The sequence below is a fragment of the Pristiophorus japonicus genome, chromosome 13 (assembly GCF_044704955.1).
Source record: "Pristiophorus japonicus isolate sPriJap1 chromosome 13, sPriJap1.hap1, whole genome shotgun sequence".
In the NCBI taxonomy this organism is placed as follows: domain Eukaryota; kingdom Metazoa; phylum Chordata; class Chondrichthyes; family Pristiophoridae; genus Pristiophorus; species Pristiophorus japonicus.
This window is the reverse complement of record NC_091989.1, coordinates 48,528,921-48,541,734: the sequence shown is the minus strand read 5'-3', so window position 1 is coordinate 48,541,734 and position 12,814 is coordinate 48,528,921. Positions and strand designations below refer to the sequence as shown.

Here is a 12,814-nt window from a genome sequence, read left to right as displayed (position 1 = left end):
CGAGATATAAAAATTGGCCAGGACACCAGGGATAACGCTCTTGCTCTTCTTTGAAATAGTGTCATGGGATCTTTTACGAGAGAGCAGACGGGGTCTTGGTTTAACGCCTTATCCGAAAGGCAGCACCACCAGTACTGCATTGGAGTGTCAGCCTGGATTTTTGTGCTCAAGTCCCTGAAGTGGGACTTGAACCCACAACCTTTTGACTCAGAGGCATCAGCATGGGCCTTATGCTAAACATCCATAAGGCAAAGGTCCTCCACCAGCCTGTCCTCGCCGCACAGCACTGCCCCCCAGTCATCAAGATCCAGGGCGCAGCTCTGGACAATGTGGACCATTTCCCATACCTCGGGAGCCTTTTATCAACAAAAGCAGACATTGATGAGGAGATTCAACATCACCTTCAGCCGCCTGAGGAAAAGTGTGTTTGAAGACCAGGCCCTCAAATCTACCACAAAGCTCATGGTCTACAGGGCTGTAGTAATACCTGCCCTCCTGTATGGCTGAGAGACATGGGTAGACTGGGGGCGGTGCCTGCCAATCACAGGCCTGGGCGGGGCCATCCACTGACTCACACACAATCTGTCAATTACAGACGGGGGCGGGGCCTTTCTATCACAGGCCGGGGGCGGGGCCATCCTTAGCGCTCTCTGTCAAACACAGGCTGGGGACGGAGCCATAATCTGGCTCGCACACAGTCCGTCAATCACAGGCTGGGGGCGGAGCCATCCTCTGGCTCGCAGTCCGTCAATCACAGGCTGGGGGCGGGACACGTCTATCACAAACTGGGGGCGGGGCCATCCTCCAGCGCGCTCTCTGTCAATCACAGGCTGGGGGCGGGACCTGTCTATCACAGGTCGGGGGCGGGGCCATCTTCTAGCGCTCTTTCTCTGTCTATCACAGGCCGGGGGCGGTGCCATCCCTCAGGCACACGGAGCGCGAGCGGTGGGAAGGCGGGCTCGGGTTTTAATGTCAGTTAAACCCGCAGTTTCAGCTTTGATTTGAGCGGCTCCTCCTGTCAGCGGTTGCGGACCCGCGGCCTCCTGTCCCCCCGGGAAGATGAAGGCTGTGTGGGCCGGGGCGCTGGCCTGCCACCGTGTTGGAGGCCTGTAACGCGGTGCGGTGTCCCGATGTGTATGCGCGCCGTGCCCTGCCGCCGGCCTCCCCGCTTCCCTCGGCCAGCCTTTGATGTTGCACGGCGCCGCCGCCTCCGCCCAGCTGCTCGACAGAACAAGGGGCTGCCCGCAGCTCGCTGCGTCACCGCGTCCCGCTCGGCCCTGCACGGCAGCAACGTTTGAGGGAGGCCCGGCCTTGCCAGGCCAGCACCGGACAGGACAGGCAGCGGAGCCCGACACCCATCCGCCCCTTCCCGCACCGGCCATGGAGCTGCTGTGCTGCGAGCTGGAGACGGTGAGGAGGGCGCTGCCCGACCCCAGCCTGCTGCACGACGAGCGGGTGCTGCACAACCTGCTGGCGCTGGAGGAGCGCTGCCTGCCGGCCTGCTCCTACTTCAAGTGCGTGCAGCAGGACATCCAGCCTTTCATGCGGAGCACGGTGGCCACCTGGATGTTGGAGGTTTGTATTCCGAGGCCCCGATCCCGAAACCCGCAGACGTGAATGGGCCCGGCCCGGTGAATGCGGGAATTTTTATATCTTCCAGCTGGCTGTGGGCCTGAAAGTTCACCCGGCCCGGCATTCGGGAGGATGGGGACAGGCAGCGGCGAGAGCCACTGGACCCGCTCCTGGTGCCGTCCGGCTCCGTGGTTTTTTCCTCGGTCGCAGACTTCAATGTTGTCGGCCTTGAGGCACCGGCCCGAGTCTGCGGAGGGGCGATGGGGGTCGTGTGCCGGATTGGGGGGGGCGGCATTGTGGGAGGTGAAGGATTGAATCATTTGGGGGCTGAGAGTGAGCGAGGGAGATGGGGGGGCTGTGGAAGAGAGAGGGGGGCTGAGAGTGAGAAGGGGATTGAAAGTGAGTGAGGAGGGAGCTGAGGAGAGATTCAGATTTGTGGGGGATTTGATCAGACTGGCTTTGGGTCATACTAGCTGGAGCAGGGCAGCTGAGAGTTGGAGATGGGTGGGCTCTGAATGAGATTGGTGGGTGTGACTGGCTTTGTGTTGGGTGCTGTGTGTCAGGCCATGGCCATATTTTTGTCTTAAAATATTGTTTGGTAAGTGACAGACATTGATCTCTAAGCTTTTTGGCGCTGCGATTGTGACTTTGATTCATTTCTTGCTGACTGAGCCCAAGGAATGCAATGGATTAGGGCTGGTGCCAGGGCCTCACTCTCCACTCGCAGCACTTTTTATGACCTTGTTATTCCTAATTTTTTTTACCCATTTTCCCTTCAGGTCTGCGAGGAGCAGAAGTGTGAGGAAGAAGTCTTTCCTTTGGCAATGAATTACCTGGACAGATTCTTATCAATTGTACCGACCACCAAATGCTACCTACAGCTGCTTGGAGCGGTCTGTTTGTTCCTTGCATCCAAGTTCAAAGAGACTATTCCCCTGACAGCGGAAAAACTTTGCATTTACACTGACAACTCTATCAGACCACGTGAGCTTCTGGTAATTTCACAATTTCACGTCTGTACAAAAAAATCCAAACAATGTTGTAAATCTGTACTTGTTTGTTTTTTTATCAAAATAACTTCCAACAGAAGTGTAAATGACGATTTAAGATTTGCACTTTCTTGAAGGTGTTCAGCTGTAAAACTCATTCAGATCTTAAACTGCATCCAAAATTGCGATGGTTCAAATGTTTTATTCACAAAATACAACAAAGTTATAGAGGATGTTTATAGAATACATTACTTTTTTTTTCTTTGACATTTGAAGAAAAAAAATCTTAAATTGCAACAGTTACAGCTTTCCTCAGTTATAAATGTGCGTAAACTTCTTGTTAGTGCCCAGAAACTGGATGGATGAGCAGCAAGAGTCTACAGGGCACAGAAATTAAAATGTAAAATGATGAAAATGAGCTATGTGTATGCTCCATAATAAAATACATTTGTTCTGCAGCAAAGTAATTTAGGCAGCTTCTGGTATCATTGCTTACTGAATAATGTTAACGCTGAGTCCAATATTTGAAATGTATTGTGGTATGTCCAGGAGCTGTCCGTCTGTTCTTATTATTGTAGGCAGTCCCTCGGAATCAAGGAAGACTTGCTTCCACTCTAAAAATGAGTCCTTGGGTGGCTGAACAAGCCAATATGAGAACCACAGTCTCTGTCACAGGTGGGACAGATAGTCGTTGAGGGAAAAGGTGGGTGGGACTGGTTTGCCGCACGCTCTTTCCGCTGCCTGCGCTTGATTTCTGTTCCGTCCGTTCTAACAATGAAGCGAATGGTGCAAATTTCAGTCTGTAGCCCCCTCTAGAGGTAGTTATTCAAGACTTTACCAAAAACTTCACCCTGTTGTGCTTCTACCGTACAGTGTGCTGCTTGTTTGAAATATGCTCTTTTTAGACTTTCTGGTATAGTTTATTTTCTCCTCAATTGTTGTCTTCATGATGATTTTAATGATAAAGGCAACTGTATCTCATTTTTTATTTGTTAGGAGTGGGAGTTGGTAGTTTTGGGAAAATTGAAGTGGAACCTTGCAGCAGTGACTCCACATGACTTCATTGAACACATTCTGAAGAAGCTTCCCCTTCCTAAAGACAAGCTGCCATTGATCCGAAAGCATGCACAGACCTTCATTACCCTTTGTGCCACAGGTATGAGTGGTGTAGTGTCTGCAACAGGTACTGTTTATGTCTGTATAGACAGGATACGTTGGTGGGGGAAGTTTGTACTTATGATTGCAGTAGTGGACCAGACTGAACCTATAGTTGGCGCTGATTGTGCTTTGAAGGTTTAGGGGAACTTCATAAATTTGTGATACAAATGGTGATCCTGCTAGTGATGCAAAATTGTTTTGGTTTGTATGGAATGGGGCACAATATTGTGCAGGGCACCATAACGTTGTATAAGTATTTGTTTATTCTAGAATTTCTTCAGTCAAGTTTTGTGAATTTTTAATCGGCAAAACATGCTTTTGTTATGTGTATTATTTATTTATAATATATTAATTTTATGTCAGCAAGCACTTCCTGTCAACTTTTTCCATTCCAAATTCCTATGTGCACATTTACAATGGAAACTGTGTAAACTTGTCACACTGTAATTATACCGTCCTGTCAGCTGTAGTGTCTCCATCAGTGGAAGTGTATAACTAAAGTGCAACAAGTTTACATGGACAATGTCCATTAGAAATGTGGACATAGGAATTCATAAATTAAATGTATAAATAAGGACAATGTAAATTTAAAAATTGGTACTCAGTTACGTCTGCATGCCCTGGTCCAGTTATCTCCTCCCTCCAGCAGCTTTACCCAAAGAATATACCTGGTTTTGACTCCTTGTGACCAAGTCATGGGAGATTGATATATATTTCGATAGTATATGAATATATATTTCGAGAATTATTTGCAGAATGACGTCTTGCTCATTTTCAGCAATTTTGTTCAGTGCTGGTTAATGGAGTGCTGCATGTTTCTCACACTTAAGGTTTATAAAGAGATTATACACACACTCATTTTACAGGGAGATATCTTTGACCAACTCTTTGAAGATCGTTTTTTTCATAAAATTATAGGATAGATCATTTTATCATTAATGCACATGAGGCTGGAATTTAATACAAAACCCTTTAAAGCATTTTCACGTCTTTAAAAAATGCCAATTAGATAAAAGCAAAGTTCCAAAGCTACTTGAGAACCCTGTAGGTAGCAATACCATGGCTTTTATTTTGTATAGTGCAATAAACGAGGTTCAAAGGCCACTCCAATAACTATAACAATACGAGACATGTAGAGTGACCTGCTTACAAAAGCTGGGTCCCTCTTCAGGGATTTAACATATTCATAATTCTGAGTTTTAAAGCCACCTGTCAGTTATTGTTTGAAAGATGCTGAGAAATTTGAGATTTTTTTAAATTGGTATAGTATTATACTATTAAACCCCACACAAAGCTTTGTGTAGACAAGGGAGGTTATTTGGACCACCTTGTTTGTCCTTCTGTACAAAATTTAAATCCTCTCCCATACACCATCTAACTGCCTATGAATATGAAATATGTGATGCACAGTGGATCAATGTAGATGTTTCTCTCTCTGATATTTGGTGGCACTGCAGACAGCTGCGTTAGGAAAACAGTCTACTTTTGACACTGACATTATCACACGAATTGCAGTCTCCAGAGCATTCTTTCACTTACATTTAAGTCAAAAGCCAAAAGCTTGACTTTTAATCCCCCTTTAACCATTGTGACTACCAATAATGTCTTTGTGTAGACTTTATTTAGTGTCATATTTACACTAGTTCATAAAGTGACTGCAAAGGTCATTCTGAGCAACATGTAAATCTGTAATTGCCTTGATGCAAACTTTGAATCTCAGTTTCAGCTTAGAGCATTGACACGTGTGTGTGTGTGTAGTTAAAATCGCCATACTGCTCCCCCTTGTTTGGAGAAGTATGGAAATGTTTCAAGGACACCCTCAAAGCCTCTATGATAAAATGCAACATTCCCACCGACACCTATGGTCAGGGACTCACAGACCGCCCTAGGTGGAGGAGGTGCATCCAGGAGGGCGCTGAGCACCTCGAGTCTCGTCGCCGAGAGCATGCAGCAAACCGGCGCAGGCAGCAGAAGGAGCGTGCGGCAAACCAGTCTCACCCATCCTTTCCTTCAACAACTGTCTGTCCCACCTGTGACAGAGACTGTGGTTCCTGTATTGGACTGTTCAGTCATCTAAGAACTCACTTTGAGTGAAAGCAAGTCTTCCTCGATTTCGAGGGACTGCCTATGATGATAGGTTAGTTTAATGGCAGAGTGGTGTTGTAGCAGGCCAGTATTAACAACATTAATTCTGATCTAGAATCTGTGATTGGAAGAGTGAGGTCCAGGAAAGGTGTTGAGTCAGTGCATGCAGATTATTCAAGACCAGTCTCTTCCACATTCTCTGGCAAACACTTTGCACTGTAAACTCACGAGGTGAATTTCAAATATTAAGCTCAGTAACTCAGTCCTGAATTTCTCGTGAAGATAGCAACCACATATTAGCAATATTGTGCTGTACGTTAGTATGCAGTGCCCACTCTATCTGTAAATATTGCAGTTAGAATGAAAAGGGAGAATAATACATTACTAATGTAGCAGGCTACCAGTTTAAAAAAATCAACTACTGTAAATTACTCTTCATTTGGTTGATACAGTTGATGGTTATTGTGTTTTAAGTTCATTTACAAGAGCAAAAGTTAATTACAGTTGGGGAGGGCCAGTCAACCCATCCTAATTTGTCCATCCAGAGGCATCCTACAGTGTCATCTCCACATCCCCAACATTGCAACATCCAGTTGTTAAAAGTTTCATGAGTTTCGCTTCCAGGAATCTGTTGTATGTATTGATTGCCCTCTATGTGAAGAAGAGTTTTCTGATATTCCTAAATTTGCCTGTATTTACTTGTCCTATTCTTGCAATTTTATTTCAAGTAATATTCCAGGTTTAGCTTGCCCAGTACCTTAATTCGTATGTCTCTATTAAATCATCTCGCAGAAGTCTTTCCTCATAATTCAGACCGTTGAGGTATCAATCTTTTGGTTCTTCCCTGCACTGCCTCTAGCAGTTGAAAGTCATCCTTGTGTCCTGTTAACCAGAACTGGGTGCAGTATTCCAGGTCTGACTTGGAGCATAATACAGTTTGATTACGACTTTCTCTGACTTAGATTCTATTGTTTCAGCCATGTACCTGTAGTTCAACATTCAATGTCCTGCATTGGTGGTTCTTGTTTCGTATCAAGTCTTTCAGTTTTATCGTCAACTCTTCAGTAGCATTTGATTTATATAGTTGATAGTTATTGTGATGTGGGCAAACTTGGAGTGTAATCAAGGCTGGAGAGGAGAGAACAGGAAATGATTAGGTCAGTTCCCCATTCTGAGAAAGTTACATGGGGATTTCCTCTGTGGGCAGATGGTAATCCACTCCTTGCAGCCTGATGTATGAAAAGGTGGCTGAGTGTTTCAGGCTGGGTCCGTGGCCTGGAACACTCCAGAAAGTTAATTTTGGCTACCTTTTATAAAGGGGTCGATTTGCTAGCTTCTCCTGCAAGTGCCCAGCCAGTGCTGCATTCCCCACACCGCCTAGCAGGCACACCAGATGCACCAATACACCAGATGCAGTAGGTGCTTTTTGGGAATTTGTGCATTGCCTGGTCCTGGAAGCATCACAGCAAATCTTTGGTTCCTTTGTCCTTGGTAGTTAATTTGGTAATCCAGTCGATTATTTTGTTGGTGGTAGATATGTTTAGAAGCTGGTGAAAATGCAATAAAATTTAACGTAGAAAGAACATTTAAAAATATTATGGCATGAAAATATATGGATGAAATTGGTTATGTTTGGGTTCACTTCTAAATAAAAGGATCATGTACACAGTAAGGAGGCCTAAAGATGTCACATTAATGAAAGTAATTAATAGAAACCAGCACCTATTCAATAGAAGTGCAACATGTGAATAAGCTGTGCAGTGATGCAATACAGTGGGGAAATTATATGACTACGTAAGTACTCGGATAGAGGCTCACATGAGTAGCCTCCTCAAAGACAGAAGTTGGGTGTAGTTAGTTTTGCACTGGGTTTCAGTTTATTAGGGATGCAGAAAGACCACAACACAAGCCCAATGACCGATTCTGACACAAAGATGTTCTTATTAACTCATCTGATACCCATCTGTGATAAGTCAGTTTATGTATGTCTTCTGCAGATGTTTTATTTTTCAGACTGTACGTACTAGTAAAGTAGAATTACTTTCTAGAGAGCTGTATGGAACTATATCCCCCTATTAACATTAATGAGAATGGATTTTTCCTACTTTTTAAAACAACTTGACGGAACTCGCATGAATTATATCAAAAGCATTGACATTTACGGATTTTGTTAGGCTAGCAACTTCTGCATTAATCTCAAATGATTATGTATTCTGCAAAATTTATTATATTGCTGCTGAAGTGAAGCTGTATCTCTAAGGCCACAACGTCTAATTACTGTTAAGTAAATACTGGATGAGTTAAGAGTTTTAATTGTTTTTTATCATCATAGGCAGTCCCTCAAAATCGAAGAAGACTTGCTTGCACTCTAAAAGTGAGTTCTCAGGTGGCTGTACAGTCCAATGCAGGAATTACAGTCTCGGGTGGGGCAGACAGTGGTTGAAGGAAAGGGTGGGTTTGCCGCACGCTTCTTCCGCTGTCTGCGCTTGATGTCTGCACGCTCTCGGTGACTAGACTCGAGGTACTCGGTGTCCTACTGGATGCTCTTCCTCCACTTTGGACGATCTTGGGACAGGGATTCCTAGGTGCCGGTGGGGATGTTGCACTTTACCAAGGAGGCTTTGAGGATGTCCTTGAAATGTTTCCTCTGCCCACCTGGAGCTCGCTTACTGTGTCAGAGCTCCAAGTAGGAGCGCTGGCTGAGGGAGTCTCTTGGGCATGCGGACAATTGTTTTTAGGCTGCAGATCAAAACCCGGCTTTTTTATGATATGATTAATAAGGTCAGCCAGTGGTCATGGATATTCAGGCTGCTTTTATCAGCTTAGGTATTTTCAACTGCTGGAGACCTTTTTTCTTCTTTTTTGTATGTGACTTGAAGTGTGATGGCGATATATGACAAATGAGAAATGGCACACTAAATGTTTTGTTTTACATTTTTCTTTATATCCTCCAGTAGCTTAAATTGGATGAAGCACTGTCTTATAGTGACAAGAGTATTAGATCAGGTAATGCACAACGTATAGTTCTGCTGCTAAGGCAGAGCTGTGTTTAAACTGGCCTGTCCTTAGAATTAATTTACATTTACTTAATGCCAACATCACTCTTCAGGGTGTCCCAAAGCAACAACAATAACAACTTTTATTTATATAGCGCCTTTAACACAGTAAAATGTCCCAAGGCACTTCACAGCAGTGTTATAAGACAAAAGAGATAAATTCACATTCAATGAATTACTTTTTTGAAGTAGTTGTATAGGTAAATGTGACAGTGAATTTCCCCACACCAAGATTCCACAAATAGCATATTAGTTGAATGATCAGTTAAACTCTTGGTGAAGGTAGATGCAGGACCAGAGCTGTGCCTGCTATTTTTTTGGCTGGAAATTTTAGCCATTTGGTTAGATTGTTGTTTGGTCAGGCAAATTTGCAGATTGCAATGCGCTAGTCAATGTTGAGCTGCCAACTGAGAAGCACCTAGTATGTTACGGTTGTTTTGAATCTCTGACAAAGTGTGCTGGCTGGAGTGCAGTTTTCAATGTAGTGGATTTCCAGTGGCATTGCTCATAAGTCAGATATTGTGCTGTAAAGGAACATTATACCATGTCATGCAGCATATTGTTCTGCTGGTACGGTTAAGGCCACAAAGTCTAATTGCTTTTGATGGTGGATGTGGCTAGTCAGAGTTTAATTTTTCTTCCAGCTACAGGTCAGAACCCAGAATGCAATGGGTGCTTTTCTTTTGAAGTGTGATTGCTCACATTGGCCGCAGATTACAGACATTCTGACTCCTGTGTCCAAACATTTCTTGTGGCGAAGGGAATTTCTTTGCATTCCAAATGATCAATTTCCTTATCCTATTTTAATGTGTGATGCAAATTTGTGTGTTTGGTCCCTGAAGTGTGACAAACACAGATGCATGCTAAGTATACTGTTGAATTTTGTATATACTTACATATTGGAGAATAAATTAATATAGGTATAATAGAATTGCAGCCTGTGTAGATTTTTGATCACACAAACATTAACACATTTCAGGAACACATTCCTATAAAATATTGTAAATTTCTATTTAGTGTTGTAGTTAAAAATTTGCTTAATTATCCCTAGTCCTAATGCACAACCTTCTAAGTGACCCACAGTGATGCAGCCCTTTTCATTAAAAAAAATCCTCCCTTACTAGCTTGGTCGGGTGAGCTGGCAAACCGCATGTGTGAAATTGGTGCCCTGCCCCCCAGTCCTTTTGTGAGCATGTCAGCTTGAATTCATATCAGTAGGAAGGTCATTTCCATGATTTTCAATAGTGAAAGATGAGGAGATGGCTTCAGACAATGGTGCCACACTCTTCTGTTGGAGACACTTGCCTCACCAGTTGCAGTAGTTAATTAATATGCTAAAAATAGGAGCCACTGATACAAATCACTGCCTGTTGCTCAACAAAGAGAGGACATGTGGAGCTTTGATAGCCAAGTTTATGGTGCTTGTTTGGAGGAAAGGAAGAGTGAAGATGGAAGCAATGCAAGTCTTTTGGAAGCTAGGCATTAGTCACTCTGGGCCTCTAGCCATTTGCTAGCTGTCTCATTTGCATTGTGAATGACATTAAAGGAGCTTACAAGGTTATTGGGCATTGAAATGCGTTCATGTGACCACACGTGGAAGCAGACCTACAGCAGTGTTGGTTGGCAAGGGCACTGTGGCTCTTTATTCAGACTTTCATGATCAATGTGCTTCTGGGATGTCATTTTACTGAAAAGAGGACCATATATTCTGACAAACATGTAATTAATGTAAGTTCTCTTTGTGTCAGTCTGCTCAGATGTAGTTTTATGTATGAGATGGAGAGTTATTTTAGAAATGTGGTTTAAAAATCATAGCTGATAGCATTGTTTGAGTACAGTTCAAGATTTTAAATTTCTATTGTTCCTGCCCCTGCAGACTTCAAATTTGCCATGTATCCACCATCAATGATTGCGACTGGAAGTGTGGGGGCAGCAATATGTGGACTTCAGCTCGATATTGGCGACAGTTCACTTTCAAGTGACAACCTGACAGATCTCCTGGCCAAGATCACGCACACAGATGTGGTGAGTATCGTGTTACACTATTCAAAGGCACTGACAGATTGTTGGCAACCAATCTTGTCCATAAGTATGTTCAATCTTGGACCTCAAATCCATATACAGTTAACTTGTAGGTGCAAGGAAGGTAGAACTCTTGGAACATTATATTTCAGGATACTTGCAGATTTAGACTCTCTGGGATAATGTGTTAAAATGAATCAATTAGAGAAAAGGCGAGAAATAAGTTTAATTTTATGGAGCAGTGAACTCTACATCTTGAATAATTTAAAATCTTTGCAATGCAAAATAGATTATAACAAAGTAATGTACTGAGGAATTACTTTGTCTCTATTCCAGTTTTACAAATGTAGGTATCGTGGTTTAGTAGTACAGGACTACATTTGTTAGGTCTGTTTTGCATAATATACACGGAAAAAGGCAGCTATCAGAGGTGCTCGTTAAAAATGATTTAGAAAAAAAGTGAATGTGCATGTTCAAAGGTAAAGATACTGTTGTACTTAATGACCACTTGGTGTTCTCTTTCTAGTTGCTTGATCTCTCATCAGTGGCTAATTGTGATTAAGGGCACATGATGTGCATGCAGTTGATTAGCTAGTCACAGTGCAGTTGGAATGCAAATATGGAACGATGCAGTCATTGTACTTATCAGAAATTTGGAATGCTTAAAAGGTGATTTTAAAAGTGTTAGATTTATAGTAGTTTAAATATACAAAACCAGGGCTGATTCTGGCTGCTTGGACTACCATAAATCATTTTTATAACATTCATTTCAGAAAATCTCAAGTGTGCTGTATCTATATCTATATTTAATTTTGTTCACTTTAAATTGATGTGGCAATCCTGATTTTCATATGGACTGTTCAACTGGAAGATAGTGTGTGTGTGGGGAAAGATAATGCACAGAGGATGGCTGAGATTCAAGTTATTACATCAGTGGAAAAGTCTATTGAGAAAGGGGGAGTAATAAAATCCAACTGCTATATTCAAGGTTTTCAGCCATTTCAACATTATTTTAAAACTTCTTAAGTTTGCTGTTACTAATTAAATTTGAGAGTTACTTTAACGTGAAGCAGTATGTGTTCCATCAGTTGGTAAGTAATTTGATGCTTCCATATCATGATATCTATTATTTGGCATCAGGGTAGATTGTCACAATGTGCTGCTGTAGCTTGTGCAGTCTTGTCATAGCTTTAGCATGACATTAGTTTCCAGACATGGTACTCTACATTCAGCATTTTCCTGTCCAAAATAGCAGGTACTATTAAAGTGCAACACTTAGCTTACAGCTAAGCTTAAAATGTGAATAAAGTATATGTCATGCATGGTTTTTATCACCATCGATGGAATGGTGTTTGTATATGAATGAATTATTAGTTCTTGAGAATTGAGGTTATATTTTCTTAACACTAATTTTAACCCAAGGAAACTCTGGCAAAGTGAGTTTTTTAATGCTTGCAATCATTTGTCATCATAAATCATGACCTAATAACAAAAATTACAGGAGCAAGCAGTTTTAAAATATGTCTTTCCTGAGGATGTAATTTTGTTTGCAGTAACAAAAAATGGCTGTTGATTGTTGCACACCTGCATCAATGATCCTTTAACACTTCTCGCGCAACGAACAAGCAACTAAAATCAATGCAATAAATGTCCAACGGTTTGCTAATGTAGCTATGGAGCCTACAATATCTGTAGATAATGGCTCAATGACAATTAAGAAAAGCCAAATTTACCAGCTCGGGCCTTGCAAGTACTGGTAGCCTGAATCGGAGCATCATAGTTAGATTTTTGGCAGGGTGGAGAGACGCGCATGACCATTTCAAATATGTTAAGAAGCAACAAGTGGGGTATTCGTCACTAAAAGACTGAACCCCATGAAGCTACTTGCAGGATCTGGCAGGCACCTGGGAACAAGTTGCACAACTTGAACAC

At 42.7% G+C, this 12,814-nt stretch overlaps 1 protein-coding gene across 6 annotated transcripts in view; it reads left to right on the top strand.

Annotated features, from left to right (window-relative positions):
• Positions 1-903: 903 nt before the first annotated feature.
• Positions 904-12,814, top strand: part of ccnd2a (cyclin D2, a) — a 31,058-nt gene continuing 19,147 nt past the window's right edge. For all 6 annotated transcript variants that reach the window (XR_011596294.1, XR_011596296.1, XR_011596295.1 and 3 more), the window contains exons 1-4: positions 904-1,575; positions 2,352-2,567; positions 3,558-3,717; positions 10,737-10,885. Coding sequence is in view for 3 of the 6 variants with exons in the window: in XM_070897427.1 (XP_070753528.1) it covers positions 1,189-1,575; positions 2,352-2,567; positions 3,558-3,717; positions 10,737-10,885 (912 nt within the window). In the remaining 3 variants the exon portion in view is untranslated. The remainder of the gene's footprint in view (positions 1,576-2,351; positions 2,568-3,557; positions 3,718-10,736; positions 10,886-12,814) is intronic.